The 20,631-nt window shown below is 56.3% G+C and overlaps 1 protein-coding gene across 3 annotated transcripts in view; it reads right to left on the minus strand.

Moving 5' to 3' along the window:
• FBLN1 (fibulin 1) overlaps window positions 1-20,631 on the minus strand; it is a 78,883-nt gene that overhangs the window by 31,023 nt on the left and 27,229 nt on the right. For all 3 annotated transcript variants that reach the window (XM_060166897.1, XM_060166899.1, XM_060166898.1), the window contains exons 5-14: window positions 19,103-19,162; window positions 17,427-17,528; window positions 16,666-16,803; window positions 15,422-15,559; window positions 11,808-11,951; window positions 10,869-10,997; window positions 9,947-10,072; window positions 7,384-7,503; window positions 6,386-6,517; window positions 4,473-4,596 (exon numbers count right to left, since the gene is read on the minus strand). In XM_060166897.1, the coding sequence (XP_060022880.1) occupies window positions 4,473-4,596; window positions 6,386-6,517; window positions 7,384-7,503; window positions 9,947-10,072; window positions 10,869-10,997; window positions 11,808-11,951; window positions 15,422-15,559; window positions 16,666-16,803; window positions 17,427-17,528; window positions 19,103-19,162 (1,213 nt within the window). The remainder of the gene's footprint in view (window positions 1-4,472; window positions 4,597-6,385; window positions 6,518-7,383; window positions 7,504-9,946; window positions 10,073-10,868; window positions 10,998-11,807; window positions 11,952-15,421; window positions 15,560-16,665; window positions 16,804-17,426; window positions 17,529-19,102; window positions 19,163-20,631) is intronic.

Below are 20,631 nucleotides of genomic sequence, written 5' to 3' on the forward strand. Positions count from 1 at the left end.
GGCCAGCAGGTGGCGCCAGGGTCTCCTGCATGTGCGTTAAAGTTTTCCCACGTTTCCCGTATCCAAGGCCAGGATTTTGATTCGCCAGAGGATTGACCCGGCATGGGTGGAAGGCAGGGAACATGAGGTGTGCATGAAGGTCTGGTATCACACACCAGAGAGCTGGATCCTCCTTCCTCCTCGATGGTCTCCACCCACCCCCAACCCCACAGGGTCACCAAGCAGAGCCAGCCCTTCCTCACTCTGGGCCCTTCTGGGCCTGGCTCCTTTCAGATGGCTTGCTTCCCAAGGGTGGGGCTGTGGCTCTCTGGCTTCATCTCCAGGACCAGCTCGACACCTACGTGCTTTCTACCTGCACACGAGTAAATACGGGCCTGGTTTTCCTGGTCAGTTCCAACATCAATTATCCTATCCTGCTCTCCCCCATATTTGTTGAAACATCTCAGAAATTATAACAACTGCCTCTGGCAAACTGCCTGTCAGCCTGGGGACGGCAGCGGAGTCTTTGTCAGCCGGTATGTCTAGACAGAGGAGGGGCCGTCGCCACTGCATCTATTACGGAGCAGAGGAGGCCCGGACCCCCGGGACCACGCACCTTGGTTTCCATCTCGACCCGCATGAGAGAACAACGTGCCCCGATTTTTCAGTTCAACGAATTTGATCGGGACACCCCAAGTTCCATGAAAATGCAATCATTGAAGGCCACCACACGCCAGAGAAAAAAGGTCCTCAAGGCCAGTCCCTTCTCTCGGGAGGCATGGTCATTCTGGCCGCCCCCCAGGCTGTCTGATGCCCGCAGCCGTCCCTGCTGGCGGTTCCCTGACTTTCAGGCTCCTGTCATTCTGGACACAAGCCCCAGGAACCGGCCGGGGCAGGGCTTCACCCGCTCTGTCCACCCGCATTACCACCTGGGGCCGAACAGCTGTACCAGCCAAGGCTGCCCAGCCTCGCTCTGGCTTCCAAGACCCCGGGTCTCAGGGGGCTGCCCCGCCGAGGCGGTAAAGAGGATGTTTTCGGTCCCACCCCAGGCTCTGCAACACTGAACATTCCTCCTGTGGGGAGGAGGGAATTGTGTGTTTGGGATCTTAACAGCCTGGTCAGTCCGTGAGGCCCAGCCCTGTGGTTTGCGGCCCAGCCTGCTGGGTCATGTTCCAGTTACCACTGGCCAGAAGGAGGCTGTGTGGAGAGAGGGAAGGCTGAGGCCCAGAGACAGAAAGACAAAGAGACACAGAGAGAGAGAGAGAGAGAGAGAGACTCCAATCTTGCCTGTAAAGGCTCCCTGAATGTTAACCACAGAAGGGCCAGTTACTGGGTTCTTCCTAATGCAGCCTTTTTAAATTTTACAAATTGCTTTCGAAGGTCAGATAGTAAATTCTTTAAGAGGATTTTTGTGGAGAAGGAAAAGGGCTGTAAAGTAGAAAACTCCAGTCTGAGGGGTCTGCAGTGCTGAGAGAGGGGCGGCCCCTCCGCACCTGGAGCACCTGGAGCACCTGGAGCTCTGGCCTGCGGCCTGCCCACGTCCGTCTACGTGACGTGTCAGTGACCTGTCACCGTGCTCACCCTAAGCTAGCGGTGCTCCTGTGGTCCCAGAGTAACCCCCCCAACTGGGACGAGGCAACCAGGATGAGACCCCCTATGGCCCCTCAACCTGGGATTCCAGGCCCGGCCCTCACTTCCTGTGCCTGACGCGGGGCTCCTGGCTGGTCCGTGACACCTCAACAGGGTTAACAAGGAGAAACTGTAACTAGACAGATTCCCACGTGCAGCAGGCGTGGCCCCAGGGCCACACAGCCCTTCAGGAACCCATGTCTCGCCTTCCCATCTAAGGGCTGAGCGACCCTAGACCTTCCAGTCACACAGTCAGCCCATAGGCACACAGTCAGCAGCAGAGCGAGGGCTGCAGAGTTGCTCTGAGGAACCTCTGGATTCTGAGGACGAGAGAACAGGGTGGCCGGCTGCCATCCTTCTCACCACCACTGTTGTCTGGGCACCAATGCTGGCCGTGGGCTGGGCACGTGGGGCGTTACTGCCAATCCTCCAGGCACTGACAAGCAGGTATTGTCAGCGCTGTGTTACAGAGGCAAAAGGGGCCCTTGGGTGACCAAGACCCAAAGTCACAGCACCGAGGAACAGGAGAGCCAGGCCCGGAAGCCAGGGGGGGACCCAGCCCTGGTTCCTTCTTCCTCCGGGCGGCCTCCCAGGCCATGCCCCAACCTGGACACCAGGGCCCACCTTCCCTCCATCCATAAATACTGGCAGTAAAACACGCCTTGGGGCGCCTATCCATACCCCCCAGGGCTGAACTCAGAGCGGTACGGAGGTGGCTCAGCCCCACAATCGCAGGTCACCCTACAGGAACGCAGGAGGGCGGTATCACCGCCCCCTTTACAGCAAGAAGCTCACGGGACCTGGTCACGGTCAAGGTCAAGGGGCCTGGAACAGACTGAGCGTAGGAGGCAAACCTAAGCGAGGGGGACATTCATCTCAATGCCAGATAGCATCTCCATGAGACCCGAGAACAGCCACAGGGGCTCAGTCAGGACCCTCAGGGCGGGGACCACACCTTCTCCCAGCTCCACTCGCCTCCCAGCCTCTGCTCCTGCCGCTGGGTGGCGCTGGTGAGCGGCACGTTGGTCAATGGGGCCACAGTCTTCCTTGGAGAGGCTGCTTGGGGCCTCACCCTTCCCCGCTCACCTTGACTGTGGGTAGGGGCTCACTTCCTGCCCTTTTAATACAGAGAATGACGGAGCCCCCTCTTTATCATCCCCTGGGGGTCAGGCTGAGGAACCCATGGGATGGAGACAGACCAGGCCCTGGAGCATCAATCCCTCGGTCAGCAGAACGTGGTTCCTCGCTGAATACCCCATATTCACGGCCAGGACTCCAGGCTCCCCTGGCTACCGTGCTCCCCGCCGGAGCCGGGGGGCCCTCCTTGGTCTCAGTACCCCTGCACCCTGCCCACTGCCATTCTGCATATGCTCCTCCGGGGCTCAGAGCAGGGGATGGGGGGCCTCTGTGGGCCCACTGTCTGCCCAGGTGCCCGCACACAGTAGGCTCACGGTGAACATTCCCCAAACAAGTAAATGACTTTCGCTGGCACTGCGGGGCGGCGAAGGATTCCGCAACGAGCGTCAACGCGGTGGGGCGCAGGGGGCAACTTCAGCCGCAACCTCAGGACACGACGCTAGCCTGCCGGCCTGCCCACCCCCCGCTTAGGAGGCGTGAAGTCCCTGCACAGGGCAGCCTCCTTCCCTTTTGCTTTCGTGATTGTGCGTGAGTTACACATGGAGAGCAGTCAGCCAGTCTTCCAGAATCCCCAGACCCAGACCCAGACCCCGACGAGGGTCCTGGGAGCAGCGCAGCCTCAAAGTAAGGACAGGGATCTTTCTTCACGGCTCAGGGGAGCACCAAGACCGCCCACTTAGCTGTTGCATAACCCACAGGCTCTTTGGAATGCTGGCAAACCCAGTTCTGGAGTGGCTTCTCCCTACCTGGCAAGCACGCCCGCTGGGGAAACTGAGAGGACCTGTGGGGGTGGGGGCAGGAGCCGCAAGGCCGGGGGATGAACACTGCGGATGCCGGGAAGAACACTGGGGCCATCTGAGCATCTCCTGCTCTGGCATTCGGCCAGCAGGAGGCGGGACCAGAACAACAAGTGGATGCTGGGGACTGGGACCCCGCCCAAGATGGCACTGACCAGCGCCAAGGCCAAGAGGCCGAGTCTCCCAGGCAGCCTGGCTGTGTGCTGGCTGTGAGCACTTCCCGGGGCTGGAGGGAAGGGGTCACGCATCCACGCTCCTGAGATTGGCTCCCACGGTGGAGCTTTTCCTGAAACAACCGCCGGGGGCACGAAAGGAGGCCCATCTGATAAAATAAGGGATGGGGCCGTGTGGCGCGAGACCAGAGGGTCCTCACTGCTCCCTGAGGAACAGGGCTCCTGGACACCCCAGCAGGATATATCCCGGTGGCCTGAGACTGAGTGAGCTTGCAGTGACATATGGACACACAGCTTCAAGCTGAGGACACACAACCTTTCGTGCTGTTCCCACGCCGTCACTGGGTTGAAGAGAATCTGACTTTCAGGTGAGGTCATCTAACAATGACACCCTAACAAGGCACGTCGGCTCACCCAGAGTCATTGCTACCTTTATCTGCGTGTCACAGATGAGGAAACTGAGGCCCAGAGAGCTGTCCCTTGCCCAAGGCTTCACCCCGGGGAGAGAGGTTTCTGCCTGGCTCCATGCACAGGCGGGTCTGGGAGCAGGCCTGCCCACCTTGAGCCCATATGAGGTCACTACCTTCACTTTCTGCAACCAGTCTCATTGGCATTTAGGCGCCTGAGAACCAGGGATCCTTGAGTTTCCCGACACCCACATGGGAGGGCACGGCTCATTAACTACCCGCCCAGGCCGGGAGCCGGGCCCCCAGGAAGGCCAACACAGACAGACGATCGCGGGGACCGAGGGACTTACGTGTCTGCGGAGCGGCGGTAGTTCTCGGGACACTCGAAGGCCAGGCAGCGGAACCCGCCCTGGATGTTGAAGCAGGTCTCGTTGATGGAGCAGTTGTGGATGCCGGTCACACACTCATCAATGTCTGCAGGAGATCCCAAGGCAGCACGGTGAAGGCCAAGGCCCCCCAGCCATCCCCAGCCACAGACAGGGGTGCCCAGGCCTCCCATCAACCAGGCTCAGGGGGGATCAGGCCATCCTTGCCCTCCACTGGCTGCTCTCTGGAGCAGAGCCCCGTACCAGCGTTTTTACGTATAGGAGATTATATTTAATACCTATTATTCACAATCCTAGGATTAAGCATAATAAGGAAAACGGCAAACACTATATGACAGCCCTTAAAGTGTTTTGCAGGAAACACCTGCTTCTCATTCTAATTAAATGAGGCAAGTACTGTTATTATCCCCATTTTAGGGAAGAGTCATAGGGGTTAAGTGACTGGCCTAAGGTCACACATTCTGTAAGTGGTGGAGTCGAGCTTTGAATCCAGGCAGCCAGTGCCTCTCTGGGGCTCTCGAGTTGCATCAGCCTTACCTCACGTGCCACTTGTAACATCCTAGGAGGGAATGAGCAGAAGCCACTAGCCCCATATTACAGACGAGGAAACTGAGGCTTAAAGGGATTCTATGTTGGGCCCAGTGTCCAAAGTCAGTGACTATCTGGGATGGACCGGAACCCGGCCTGGGGCATGTCACGAGGTCACCCTGGACATGGGGAGCCGTCCCCTTCCCTCAACTTTCCGGAGCAGCCAAATGGTGGGCCCAGGGGATGTCACCGCGCCAGAGGCATCTGTTACGAGATGCCAAGTCCTGGCCATTGGTGGCAAAAACAGCTCTCCCCAGTCTCAAAGTCTGAGGCTCAGGAATGTGTTCTCACTGTGTCTGGCAGGACCCCAGGCTGCGGTGAGGGCGCCTGGCCAGGTCATCTGCTTCGTCAGAAATGTGAAAACAGAGCAACTTCCATCCGGAGCTCTGGACGAGCTGAGCGGGTCCCTCCCAGGAAACGCCACAGCTCCTGCCCGCCTTTGATCAAAGTCTTCAAACCTTCTTCATGACCAGAAAGGACATCTGCAGGACCCGGGCCCTCCAGAGCCTCTGGGCCACCAGCCCCACGTGGGGGCTCATCAGGAGGGGCTGAACAGAGCCAACTTCTGACTCAGCTTCTGCGGCCATTCCCGGAGGTGAGGCCCACGCGCCCATTCCAGGGTTGCCCCTTCACAAATATCTACTTAGCACCACCCACCCCGTAACCAAATGGACGGTTACAGGACGCTGATGACCCCTGGAGTGTCCTTTAGAAATGGGAGCCTAGTACAACTGGATGGATGTCGCTGGCCCCTCGTTTAGCCGCCCCCCGGGCCCCCGCGGCATCCTCCAGCCATAGTGTCCCTAAATACAGAGACCTCTGGGTTGTCACACACCCTGACCAGGCCCATCCCCTCGCCAAGTGGGGATCATCACCCTGGGACAGAGGACTGCGCCATCTGCTCACTGCTTTGCCCTTAACACCCAGCAGGGCCTGGGTTTGTCGAGTGACTGAATGAAAGACTAAACAGCAGTGCTATGCTATGGGGTCTTCCGGGCACTGACATCCTGTTTCCTCCACGGTGGGCATCTTCCTAAAGGCTGTCAGCCCCGCTTCGGGCCCTCTTGGGGCTGGCCCAGGGCAGGGTGGACGGCTCAGAACCCCCGGCGGACAAGTGTGCCCGGGTATGGGAGACCAGGGTGCCCGTGGAGCCCAGGACACACCCAGGATGCAGAGCTGTCCCCTCTCCGAACGCACCCCGTCTGTGGTGTGGCTGCCAGGCCTCAGTCCCCCAACACCGCAGAGCCCCGAGCCGGCCCGAGACACCCCGGGAGTCCCACCCCGCTCACCTTGACAGTTGCGGCCATTGGGAGCCAGCCTGTATCCGGTCGAGGGGCAGCTGCACTGGAAGCTTCCGGGGATGTTGAGGCAGCGGTAGGAGCAGATGTGGCCCCCAGTGGGCAGGGCACACTCGTCGATGTCTGTGACGGCAAAGCCCACCCTCAGCATCTGTGTGGACCCCGGCTGGGCTACACCCCCCGTGGTGGGCTGAGCTGCGGCCTGGAGGGCAGCCACACAGTACAAGCCGGACACGGCGCGGGGGGCCTCAAAGTGCTGTGGCTGGGGCGGCCTCAGAGACCATCACGCCAGACGGGGAAACTGAAGCCCAGAGAGGGTAAGAGCCTAGCCTAGGGCCAGACAGCAAGTTCACGGTGTGAAGTGTGCACGTGGAAGGGGAGGAGGGAGACTGGGGAACCGGAGGCAGGAGGCAGTGCCCAGGGCTTCAGAATGACACACACAGAGGTGCCCTGGCTGGCTACGTCCTAATGCTGATTATTATAAATGTGCTAATAACAAACACACCTTATATAGAAACAGTAATAATCTTAACCAGAGTCATCCTTTGAGCACCTACATCGTGCCAGGCACCTATGAAGTGCTTTTGAGTCACCATTTGGATTCATCCTTGGACAACCTGGTGTGTGTGGGTTTAACATCCATGTGACAGAGAGGATGGTCCAGGCCCAGGGAGGGGCTTTTAAAAGGCCAGAGGCAGAGCTGCGTGTCAGAGACGTGGGCGGCCCCTGAGGCCCCTCCTCACCCACCACTGCCCTGCTCGAGGTCCCAGCACACATGGCGATCCCCACTGTCACGTGTCATTTTACTAAAGAAAAATCTGTGGGTGGCTTTGCCCCTTTACACACTTCACTCTCAACGATGGGCAACGTGCATCCGAATAAATTTCAGTTAGAGGGAAAAATACACAAACCACCCGGCAGCCAGGAGGTGGGGGATGGGGATCAGGGGAGGGGGTACTTTCGCCCCGAGCCGAGCGGGGAGCCCTCACCTTCGCAGGTGACCCCGTCCACGTCACTGAGCTGGTAGCCTCGCCGGCAGTAACACTGGTAGGAACCGTAGACGTTGGCGCACTCCTGGCTGCAGGGGCTGCTGCTACACTCATTCACGTCTGAAAGAGAGGGTCCCGGGGTCAACGCTCAGTGCCGGCGGGGCCGTGACCTCCCTCAAGTTAACACACACACACACAGAGGCAGAGGTTACCACGTGTAGGGCCAGAGACCTGCCTGGAGTTGCCCCAAGGGAGAGAGGCCCCACTCCTGCCCCTCACGGCCGGAGGACCTGGCATCTCCCCACACCCACCACCTGCTTCAAGCCAGACCGACTCTGGGCTGTTGCTCCTCTGCTCCCTTTGCCTAGAGCAGAGATCAGTAAACTTCCGGCCCACCACCCGTGTTTGCAAATAAAGTTTTATTGGTACGTGGCCCCGCTTATTCATTTACTATGGTCCACGGCTGCTTGTGCGTTACAAGGGCGGAGTTGAATAGTCGCAAAAGAGATGCAGCTGGCAAAGCCTATTTACTACGTGGCTTTCAGAAAAAAAGTTTGCCAACCTCTGACCTAGACGTCCCTCGTCATTTTTGTTTACTGCTAATTCTCAGCGGGGCAGGAGGGGTGAGCAGCCGAGAATGTCTGTTAGCCTCTTACCCCGGGTCTCATCCCTGCAGTCCCGCCTGCCTGGCCTGGCTGCCACCTGTTCACTTGCTCACCTCTGCTCAGTGTGGTTTCTTACATCCTAGAGACACTCCCTGAAGACAGGAACCATATTATTGCTACACGTCTGGGGCGGCGGGTGCTTGATAAGTGCTTAGTGGAGTAATACTGCAAGGCTGGCCCTTGTGTCCACAATATTGTCCACTAACATAGATATGAATACCTACTATTCAGCCATTGAGGAGTGACCGGGGACGGCACTAGCCACGAGTGATAATGACAGTGATCCGAGCAGTCCCCATATCACAAGTGGGCACCGTGACAAACCCTTGACAGGCTTCACCTTGACTCACCCTCACGACCCCCTACAAGGTGGGTCCTACTCTCCCCATTTTACGGATGAGCACACTGAGGCCCAGAAACGCTGAGTTACTCCTTCAAGGCCGTAAATGTGACACAGCTGGGATGTGAACCCAGGCCCGAGGGACCACCGTGCATGAATCTTGCCCCTTGCCATTACATGTGTGTGTGTTGGGTCTGGTTTTGGGGGACAAATCCCAGAATCTCAGGAGAAGCCTCGGACCCAGGAGTCCATCACACCGTCCATGCTCCAGGTTGAGAATTACACACTGGGGTGCATCCTGGCATATCTGACTTTGGTGATCATCCTTCTTAATCCAGAAATTTAAGACCTGCCATGTCTTGAGTGTAGCTCTACAGGTTGCCCCTGGGCACTGCGCTACAAAGAAGGGAGCTCGATGGGCAATGTGAGGGACTGCCGAGGGGGGCCAGAAGCTCTCAGTTTCGCTGGCCTCATCACCTAATTCCCGTAGAAGATGTGACATCCACTGAGCACCTCCTATGTGCCAGGCCCTCCCCTCATTTCAGTCCATCCCATCGGGTGGGGTCCGTGTTATCTGACAACCCCAAGACTCTTGACACTAATGACTCGGTCCAACCCACCCCCCAACCCAGAGACCTGACCAAACTTTAGCATCAGCCCAAGACCATGACCCTTGAAATGCCTGCCTGGGAAAGCTTGATGCTGCCAAAGAATTTCCTGTGTATTCCAGCCAACACCGGAAGACAGGCCCTGACCTCCCTTTTCCTTAGAAGCATTTACTTTAGAAAACCTGCAGATGTAAATCCTTTCTGTCCCTTTGAGATATATCTTCTGCAACCCAGGTCCTTTTAAGGTGGGAACCAGGCCTTTGAAATGCGGTCATCAGGGGGAGGTCCCACCCCCACCGCATCTCCCAGACTCTGCAGGAGGGTCAGAGCCAGTGAGAAGACACAGCTGGCCTAATTCCACTGACCAGCGCCCTTAACATCCTCTAGAACTATTCCTTAGCAGGCCCCAGCATTTAAAAAACCTGCACCTTTTTTTTTTGGTGGAGTTGAGACCAATTTACGCTTAAGTCTCTTTCCCCTACTGCGTAGTCTAAATAGTCTGTCTTCCCACTTTTAACAAGTGTCCAGCTTTTGTTTCTCTTTGGCATAAACAACCCCGTTTCCCCTGTGAGGACAATTAGGCAGGTGAGGTCAGCCACTCCCCAGGGTCATGTGAGTAAGCAGTGGGCCAGACGCCCCCAAACCCCACACCCTCAGCCACCTCCCACCCGGCTTCTGCAGCCAACTTGTCCATCCCTACGTGTGCACAGGTGGTATCACCCCCTGCAGGGCCCAGGAGAAACTGGGGAGGGAAGTCATCTCCGACAAGCAAGCTTTTAGAGGTCCTTCCCCTGCTGATACGTTGTTTGATATGCTCTAGGGCATAAATGTGAGTCGGTCCCACGCGGAGCTGCAGGCAGAGTGGTGGTTTCCCCAGGAGGTGGGCAGCCTGGGGGAAGGGGCGCGGATGCAGTCACAGAGCTCCTGACCCTGCCCCGCCCTGCCCTCACCTTCACAGGACCGGCCATCAGAGGAGAGCCGGAAGCCCATGGTGCAGCTGCAGTAGTAGGAGCCAGGCGTGTTCTCGCACTTGTGGCCACACAGGCGCCCGGGGTAGCGCCGGCACTCGTTGATGTCTGAAACAGAGCAGGAGGTGGCTCAGGCAGCGTCCTCCCTGGGCAGTGCTGCCCGTGGTGGCAGCTCACGACCTTTGTCCCCCACTTCCCCTGGCCTCCTCTCCAAGAGAAAGCTCACTGACTTGTCCCAAACACGCGGCAAGTCAGCAGGGGAGCTGGGACGGCCCCGGCCTGTCTGCCCGCTGGGCGAGCCTCGTGCTCCTTCCGCGACGGCACGCCTGGGCACGTTCCCACCCGCCAGTTCTCCACCCCAGAGCCCGAGCGAGTGCCCTCCAGGATCCGACAAAGGTGCCGTGGGGCTGCGCGGGGCAGGTGCCAGGCTCCCCTGAGCACCCTGGTTTGGGGATGGCTGGCGTCCACCAGCAGGACCTGTCCTAGCCCCTGGTGTTCGGGCCACCATGCCATCTTGGGTTCTCACTGCCCTGGGCGAGCACACAGCTCTGGGCCCTGCAGCGCTGCAGGTCGGCAGGAACCTCTGGGAAATCACTAAGACTTTGGGGCATTTGTAGAGCTGGCTGGAGCCTCAAACACTCAGCGGTCCCGGGGCAAGCAGAGCACCTGTTCTACAGGTAAGGACCCTGGCTCACGCCCAGGAGGGCCTCCCCAGGAGCTACATGGTTGGCAGCAGCAGAGCTGGAACCAGAACGGGGGTCTCCCGATCGGGGTCCCTTCTCTGGCACTGCCTGCACTTGGGATTTTCAGAGGTGAGGAGTAGACCACGGTCATTCCAGGGTGCCCCAGGCTGGGGTCTCCTTGATATCATCTGGCCGGGCCCTCTGCAGGGACACCCACGTACCCACACACGTTCTGCTGATGCCGTCGAAGTAGTAGCCGGCCTTGCACTCGCAGCGGAAACTTCCAGGGGAGTTCACACAGCGATGCCCCGGCCCACAGGGCTCAGAGGGCGGCAAGCACTCATCCACATCTTGCAAAAGAGAAAGACACGGTGAAGAACCTTTAGCGTGCCGGGGGCTTTTTGCCCTAAGATGATCAGAAAGGAAGGAGCCAACTAAAACATAATGGACAAAGCGGCATCATTGAATTCTTAACCCGATTTCATAGAGCACCTACGATGTGCCAAGTCCATGCTGGCGAGATGGCTGACGCAGACGCAGCCTCTACCCTCGGGGGCCTCCTGCTGCTCTGGGCCAGCAGTGACCCTAGTTAAGGCAGGAAGTGCCCAGTGACTGGGCAGAGGCTGAGGAAGTGCCCTGGGCGTTAGAGGGAGGAGACTCCTCGGTGTGGCAGGGATCTGGGCAGGCTGGGCGCACAATGCCCTTGCCCGAACCCAAAGGAATGTAGGTGAAGAGGGAAGCACGTAAGAGCAAACACCACACAGGGAGGAAAGGGCACCTGGATCATAAAGTTTGTGAGCTTGGGGCCAACTCGGGAGGACTGACTTGTAAGCAGAGGGCATCTGTCCTCTGTCTGCCGCCAATGGGGGGCCATCACTGACGGCGGCTGTGAGCAGGGAGGCGCGAGAGAGCTTTCAGCTCAGGAGGAACCAGACAGACTGAAGGGGCAAAGCTGGCGGCAGTGGGTGGGTTAGTATTCTACTGCAACGGTGCAGGCTATAGCCAGTAAAGACCTATGCTTGGAGATCAGCAATGGGATGGACGGACAGGTGCAAACAGCTTCCTTTGGGGATCTGCTCTCTCCTTCCAGGGAAGGGAGGGCTGTGCTGGGAGCAGACCAAAAGTCCATTTCAAATAGGTTTTCTTTTTTTAATACCAACCAACACAGCGGGTCCCCTCCTCATTGAGATGGTAGCCACGGCCACAGTTGGGCACGTTCTTCTGGCATGTGTAGGAGCCCTCCGTGTTGATGCATGTCTGCCCCACAGGGCATGGGGCACTGATACTCAAACACTCATTGATATCTACAGGGGGAAAGACGGAGACAACGGGGTTAAACCCGGAGGGCTTCCCCAAACCCAACCCCTGGATCTCCAAAGAAATCCCATTTCCCTCCTCTTCATAAAACCACGAATGCAGTTACGACGATGCCCTCGCCCTGGACCACACAGCAGCCTCCCAACTGGCTCCCAGGTTTCAGCAGCATACCACACCGTAACGACCCCTCCCCAGTCCATCCTCCTGCCCCTACACCCGCAACACTTCCATCTTCCACTGCACAGAATCCGAAGCTGCCCGCCCGTGAGTCCCACACGGTGAACTTGGCAATTCAGGTGCCGTCCTGTGTTCACATACTCCACACGGTTAAAGAGGGTCTTCCCTGAGCTGAGCAGTGGCTGAGGGGCAGAGGCGGCCGCCCCCTTGGTGCCGGCACTCGTGCTCTGCGCTCCTCCAGTGACTGGCTGGCCCCCGCGCCCCACTCCCCAGCCTCACTCGGGTCCATCTCTCCTGCAGCCCAGGCTCCAGCCCTAGCCTCCAGCGGCCACTCAGATCCCGCCTCTGTGCCTTTATTCACAGTTCCTCCCTGGGAAGCCAGCGCCCCGGTCTGCCTGGTGAACGTGCCTTTCTTACAGCTTGGGCACGACCTTCTCCCACATCCCCACCCCCATTCCGGGCTCCATGGGGCCTGTGTGCACTCGCGCCCCCGGGGAAGGGCTGCTCTAAGCTCTCTGCACGGTGGCTCCCTCCCCGACTGGACACGCCTCTGATGGGGGACCATGGGGCGTGCATTCCCCCTTGATGAACACATGCCCGGCGGGTGTGAACCAGTAAACCAAGAAGGAGAACTGGGTTACACGTGTGTTCACTGATCGCACTGAGATTCAGTGCCAAACTGCACAGATTGAACTTCCTACCAGGAGTATTCTCCCAGAAGGACCTAAGGTTTCAAGAATCACCTATAAACATCTAGGGGGGCCAAGAGAAGGGGGTGATGGTAGAGGACCAGCTGTACTTCTCCCCTCGCAGCCAAGGCCCACCCTCCTCGGACAAATGGGCAGCCCGACTCCCTCCCCATCCTGGTGTCAGCCTTTGTGCTGCTGGTCTTGCAGTGCAGCACTTTACAGTTTACAAAAGCTTTCACCTCCAGTACTGCCCTGCAAGTTAGGCAGGAAGGGATTATCTGCATTTTATAAACAGGAAACTCCCCGAGCCCAAGGCTGGGACCCACTCAGGTCTAGAATCAGGGTCTCCCGCCTCCCAGCCAGGACGAGGGCCCCTAAACCTGGCGTGGGCGAACCACAACCCGCCGGCCAAATCCCACCCCCTGCCTGTTTTTGTAAGTTCAGTTCTACTGGAGCACAGCCAGGCCCATTCCTTTACGTAGTGCCCACGGCTGCTTCCACGTGGCTGTGACGGAGACCCTTCGGTCGACGAGGTTGATATTTACTCTCTAGTCCTTCTCAGAAAAAGCTTGGCCCTGTGTCGAGAATGAATGCAGTGTTTAGAACTTTTCCCGCTGCCAAGCAGGGTGGAAGCTTTCCCTTTCTGCACTCGGCTTTTGCTTTCTTTTTTGCAAATAAAGAGGGACATAACTTTTGAAATAAAAAACATAATTTTTAAAACGAAAGACTCCTGAACTTGGTCGTGGCACTTGACTGTGAACTAGGCTGTGAACCTGATTGTGGGCGCACAAAAAGCGGGACTGCCCCACCCTCCCAGGGTGCTGAGACGAGGGGCGCCTCTAGGACCTCTGAAGACCCAAGTTCGGGGGTGGGTGCTGGGCTGCGGCCAGTTCTGGGCCCCCGGGCTCCTGCTCTGGAGTCTCCCCCCGTAGAGCTGCACCCCTGTAATCGGGGGTGGGGGGCGGGTGGGAACCGAGGCTAAGTCGAGACTTGCAACGGTCCCTTCTTTGTGGAAATCGGGCTGATTTTGCCATGAGTCAGGGTTTCCATCCCCGGCAGATGCCATCCTCCGCGGAGCCCCCTGCAAGTGCGCTGCAAGTCTAGGCAGGCCCCTCCTCCCTCCTGGCCCTGGGAGAGCTGTCAGCCTCCGGCTCACCCGGCCTCCTTCTGGGAGCGAGGACAGCCCCCCTGCTGGCAGGAGGCTGGCGAGGGGCCAATGCAGCCAAGCTGAGGCCCCCGCGGCTCAGAAGCCTCGCCTGCCCTTGAAAGGGGAGCGTTAGGCACAAAGACTGGGGTTGGCTTCAGACGAGGCCCCTGTCCTAAGGGGTTGATGTTCTATTTGCCTTTAGATATCCTGGGATGGTAATAAAAGCGGGGAAGGACTTTCAGTCCAAACTGCCATTTCAAATCAAAGATCAATACGGATTTATCTGCAAGAGGGTGAGACAGAAGAAATCCTCGGCCCCTTGCTCGTGGCGTACCAGCCTTTCCAGGGGGGGCGACGGGGCAGCTCCAGGAAGGGTGAGTTCTGACTAGTGGCGCCTGCAGCGCAGAACAAGGGAGACGACTCTCTGACCTCAAAGGGAGGACCCGGAAGCTTCTGCTGAGCAGAGGGCAAGGGCAGCCCGGCAGACCTGGACTCAAACGCCAACAGCATACAGTGATCTGGCCAGATGGCTAGTCTCGGGCGACTGCAGGAGAAAGCGGGGACCACCTCCTGTCTGTAGAACAGGTCACTCTGGCCGCTACTCCCGTGCTCGCCCCTGCCCCACGCTGCCTCTGCAACTTAAGCAGTCTCACCCAGACCTCCTCTTTTTACTAAATTCCATGGGATCTGCTTTCATTTCACATTGATCTTCCTCCGATATCAAGGCAGTATTTTGCCATTTTAACCATTTTTAAGTGTACAGGAGAGTGGCATCAGGCACATTCAGTGTTCTGCAACCAGCAGCACTGTCCAGCCACAGACCTCATTCCTCATCCCAAGCAGAATTCCACCTGTTAAGCCATAACTCCCCACCCCTGTCTCCCAGCCCCTGGCAACCGCCATTCTACTCTCTGTCTCTATGAACTTGACTCCTAACACGGAGTATCTTCTAAAACCATTTTTTAATACACAGGGCACTTCACAACCACCTTGTTTAATCCTTGCCTCAAGCCTACAAGCCAGATATGATGATTATTCCCATTTTATAGAGGAGGAAGTTGAGGCTCCGAGGAAGTAAATGACCTCAGGTCACTTGGTTCAACACCAGATGTCTCTGACCTCAAAACACAAGCGCTTTCATCTAAACCAGAGATTGCTAAACTATAGCCGTGGGGCCAAACCCAGCTGCCGCCTGTGTTTGTAAATAAAGTTTTATTGGGACACAGACCCACCCACTTGTTCAACACCGCCATGGCTGCTTTCCAGCTCCAACCGCAGAGCTAAGTAGTTGCAGCGGAGACCACACAGCCCACCATGAATAACTTATTATCTAGTCCTTTATAGAAAAAGCTTGCTGACCTCCGTTCTATACACTACGCAGTGCCCCATCACTGGACGGTTCCCCCACCTGGCGGACCCGTTAGCCCTGGCGGCAGCATCTTACCAATACAGTTGCCTAGAGCATCTTGTATAAAGCCGCTCTTGCACTGTAGCTTGGGTCTGCAGCGGAAGGATCCCAGAGTATTCTGACAGATAAAATCGGGGAGGCAGTTATGAATACCACTCTCACACTCGTCAATATCTGGTACATCATAAAAAAAGGAAATTGTTAGCAAGAGTCCTGCCAGAAGCATCTTTCAACACTTTAAAATCACAAGAATTTTTTTTTTTAATGCTCATTACTCAGACTATAACCCCAAACGTTCCAATAGAGAGGTCACATTCCAAAAGGGCCTTAGCCAAATGGTGCTCGTGTTTCTAAAGATTCAAAACTGACTTTTCCCCCAAGGATCTTATGATGCAAATTTTCTGTTATGTGATAAATAACCCAGGCATTTTCCTGGCAATATGTGGTTTGATTTGGTTCTCATTTCAGGCATGTTTAGTTTAGATTATAAAGCGACGATGATCTTAAGTGGCAATAAACACTGTCCCTATAAACTTATTCACTCTGCAGTCCTCGCAATATTCCAGATATTAACAATGATGATTGTCGTGACTGGACGTTGGCTGCCCTTCCCTTGAAGTTCATGGCGTCAAATGTTCAAAAGTGTATACTCAGCTGGCTGGGCCCCTGGGTTCTCGAGGTCCACACCGCCCAGGGAGTCTGCAGGGGTGGGGAGGACTGAGCTCATCCAAAGGCCCTCATAATTCAAACGACGTTTTTACACAAGTGGTCTTGTCGTTCTGAAGGGCTGGAAACCCTCAGCAGAAAACTATGTTCTAACAGATCCTCATCAAAGGCTTATCTGCTAAATAACATCTATGGTTTGGCGGGGGAAAGCCAGCAGCCAGAAATGTCATGTTTTTTTATGCAGCGGAAGGGAATATGCTTTGAACTTCAAGGAAACCTGGAATCAGATGGAAGGCAGCTGTTGTGCAAAAAAACAGCTCGGGGGTGGGGGGACTGGAAAGCACATGTGAGCACCTGAAATTCATCTCTGGTCTTGTTTTTAAATGAGCGTGTTCTAAGCCTTTTCAGAAATCCAAACTCTCCACTGTCATTAACTCAGCATTACGGTAAAGGAGGTAAATCTTCACTAATAACAGGGTTGGCCAGTGCCCCAGGCAGCCAAAGGGGGGACACGGCACCACGGAGCCCAGACCCCAGGGAGCCCAGTGCCACTTCCCCATCGCATCATACGCACTTCCGGGGGATGGGGTTTTGAGACTCGGAGCTTATCCTACCTTTGCATTCATTTCCCTCTGTGAGCTCATAGCCAGTCCCACAGCTGCTGTCGCGCTGGCAGCGGAAAGAGCCCACTGTATTGATGCAGGATTCTCCAAGACGGCAGTTTTGGCCGCCCATGATACATTCATTGATATCTAGGAGAGACACAGGTGACGCAGGAGTAACCAGCAAGAACAACTGACCCTCACTCTTTATCAGAAGGAATGTACCAGAGGGCACGATGGGATCGACCCCCCGCATCCACCAAGCTCCCCAGGCACGTGCATATTCAGGCCGTGCACCGGAATGGAGCCCTGGGCGCTCGCCATCAGTGCAAAAGCAAAAGCAACGGCTTCTCTGCCCTGCTGAGCTATTTCAGACGTACTGCTCTTCCTGAGCACCTGCTAAGCAAGCACCAGGCCCTGAACTGGACTCGTGTGGTCCTAGAGAACCCCCTACTCGGGGCTACCACCTCCCTCCGTCTCCCCCATCTCACAGGTGAGAGGCCAAGAGAGGCGGAGGGACGTGCCCAGGGCCACTCAGCAGATCCTGGATTCAGAGCCCGGTCACACCCCAAACCCAACCCCTTTTCACAGCACGGTGTTTACATCCTGCTGGAGGACAGCCGTGGCCGGAAGCCAGGCGCTGCAAACTCCAGGAGACGCTGGGAAGCCGGTCCTGGACCGTTCTTCACCTACGAATGGGGCCCCAAGTTGTGCAAAGCAGGCCCTGCTTGGCTGTCAGGCAGAGGCAGAGGCTCCCGGGGCAGGACATTTACCTTCACAGGAGACGCCGTCCGGGAGCAGCTGGTAGCCCACAAAGCAGGAGCAGACGACCTCCTCCCCCGTGTCTCGGCACTGCTGTTTGCAGGGCCCGCCGCCTGGAGTCAGAGCAAACGTGAGCGGAGGCCAGGTGCACCCCGGAGACCTCCTGGTTTTTTCCAGGTGTTTGGATGGGGTCAGAGAAAGCGCCCTCAGGGTAGGCTGACACAGAAGGGCAGGCTCCCCAGGCTGGAGCCCACTGCAGCCTTCACAGCGCCCTCCCTTCCCACGCGAGACCCCCCGGGGCTGCGGCTTCAGGTCCCAGCCCTGATCTGACAGATCGGGGGGGGGGTGTGCGGGGCCCCGATATCCCATTTCCACCGCCACTGCCTCAGCTCCGGCCGCCCGCTCCCCTGGCTCTCTGAGCATCGCTTGGTACCACCCTCCAACCAGGCTTCCTGCAGGGCGGCCAGCGTGATGCCCAAAGAGCAAATCCCATGGGGACAAAACCTCTACCGGGCAAAGATTCCAGGGAATAAAATTCTGACTGCTGCCCGGGGCCTGCAGGGCCCCGCCCACTTTTCCAGCCTCTTCCCTTCTCCCCGCACCCCACCCCATGACCCACCAGTGCCCAGCTGCTGCGGGTCTGCAAGTCCCCGCTCCCACTGCCACAAACCCCCTGCCAGTGTCATCTCCCTGGCTAACCCATCCTCAGCCATTGCAAGCCAGCTATCCCCTCCCCCAGGGAGAGCCTCGCACGCCCCCCAGAGAGGATTACGAGCCTTTCTGGGGTTCTCTGCCCTCCCTTCCGCCTACCCCCAACCCCCAGCCCTCTGTGCCGAGTGTCACTGTACACCAACCACATCATTTTGTGATTAAACTGGCTCCCTAATGAAAGCCCAACCACAAGGCAAGCCACTGAATGTGAGCGGGGAGCAGACTTGCCAGTCCAGACATGCGGGAATGTTCCATAAAGGGAAATAAAGTCTTAGCATATGGAAAACAAAGGTGCAAGGCTCTAGTGACTTTTTTTTTTTTTTGATGTGGACCATTTTTAAAGTATTTTTTTTAAAAAAAAAATATATATGTATATATATATTTATTTATTTGCTTGTGCCAGGTCTTAGTTGTGGCAGGCGGGCTCCTTAGTTGCGGCATGAGAACTCTTAGTTGCGGCATGCGTGTGGGATCTAGTTCCCTGACCAGGGATTGAACCCGGGCCCCCTGACTCACTGGGAGCACGAACGGAGTCTTAACCACTGTGCCACCAGGGAAGTCCCAAGGCCCTACTGACTAAATCTGCAAACGCCTCTCTTATGAGACAAATGACTATCACAGATGGTACAGCTGGAGCTCCAGCCGCAAAATGAAGTATCACTCACCCCCGTCCCCTAAGGGGCTCCCAGCCTTGGGGGTCACCGTTCACAGAGTCTGTGGGCTGTGGTGGGAGAGCTCTGCACACCAGCTCCTCAAGCGGCCCCTTCTCTACAAGCCCACCCTCTCCCTCGCTCGCCCATCAGGCCCCAGGTAGGAGGAGAGGAAGGGAAGGAGCCTGGGAGTGCAGACAACAGGGCCTTACAGCTGACTCCCAGCCAAAGGGCTGCGGTCAGGCTCCCAGCGAGATTAGCACTGACTTCCCCTCGGGCTTCATTAACCACCAGCTAGTCCTGGGGTGGGGGGGGGCCAGTCTCACCTCGACAGCGGTCATTCAGGTAGGGGTCCTCTTGTCCCTCCTCGATCTCAGAGACCTTAGCTGAGGGGGAAGAGGCAAACACAGGTTTGTCCACACACAGTGCCCGCGTTAACACAGAGGCAACGCCGAGCATCTTCTCTTGTAAATATCACGCAGTAACGCCTGTTGGTACATCTTATAAAAAGCTCAGTGTTCATTTTATCCTTTTTAAAAACAGAGTCACACTTATAAATGTAGCCAAATCTCTAAAAGATCTATTATAACAGAAACAGCACTGGCACTAGGGTCTGTCTGTAGTCATCAACTTAATGCTGAGCGTGGTTACATTGTCCACATTACTCAAATATTTCTGCAAATGCAGTCACGGCCCTACTATAAACTAAGTCACGTCTTCCAAACCGAAAACAATGCACCTGGTAAAAGCTTATGGCTACAGGTTGAATTGTGTCCCACCCCCCCCCCCAAAACCCCAGAAGATGTTGCAGTCCTCATCCCCAGTACCTGGAAATGTGACCTTACTTTGGAGAAGGGTCACTGCAGACAATAAAGTTAAGATGAGGTCATTAGCGTGGGCCCTAATCCAATGATGGGTGTCCTTACAAAAAGGGGTTAACTGGGACTCCGTGACAGATACGCAGAGGAAAAGCGGTGTGAAGAAACAGGGAGAAGACAGCCATCTACCAGCCAAGGCATACCTCATGCTCCCAGAAGCTGGAAGAGAAGCCTGGAGCAGATGCTCCCAGAGGCCTCGGAAGCAGCCGGCCCTGCCGACACCTTGGTCTCGGACTTCTGGCCTCCAGACGGTGAGACAACACATTTCTGTGGTTTAAGCTCCCCAGTCTGTGGTGCTGTATTACAGCAGCCCCAGGAAATGAATTCACTTATTTTATACACTTTGCCTGCAAAGCTCAATGTAGTGCCGGACATCAACCGTCACTCACTCAATTCATTCAACAAAGGTATCTGAGTATCTGCTCTGAGGGTCAAGCCCTCAGCACAGACAAGGCCCCTCCTCTCAGTAATTACAAGAGGATAGAGAGGGACCCAGTGGGAGACCTGGGCCCTCATTTTAAAGGGTTGTATTCCATTGGCAATTCTGGTATAGAAGAAACGGATTAGTCCTTGTAACCTGGGTGGGTAGACCCCAGAATTCCTAGAATACTTGAAAAACCCAAGTGCTCTGCTGATGAGGACCTTCCGCAAGATGGAATGACAGTGATCACAATTCAATCACAATCCAACAGCCATTACGTTACAACGCTGGGGGGGAAAGCATAAAGCAAAGGTATCCCCAGCACAGCCACACCTACACAAGAGAAGCCAAGAGAGACAGAAAAAAGACTGGAAGGAAACGTGACCTAATGGAAACCATATTTATCTCCATGTTGACTTCCTCTTCCTTCTACCTTCCCGTGTCTTCTAAAATGCCTACAGTGAGCACACGATACACACACACTGGAAAAGCAGACATCAGTAGAAAGACGCATATTAGTAATTCTGCTGTAAGTTTCAGCGTAACATAATTTATA

Source organism: Lagenorhynchus albirostris, chromosome 11 (genome assembly GCF_949774975.1).
Source record: "Lagenorhynchus albirostris chromosome 11, mLagAlb1.1, whole genome shotgun sequence".
Taxonomy (NCBI): domain Eukaryota; kingdom Metazoa; phylum Chordata; class Mammalia; order Artiodactyla; family Delphinidae; genus Lagenorhynchus; species Lagenorhynchus albirostris.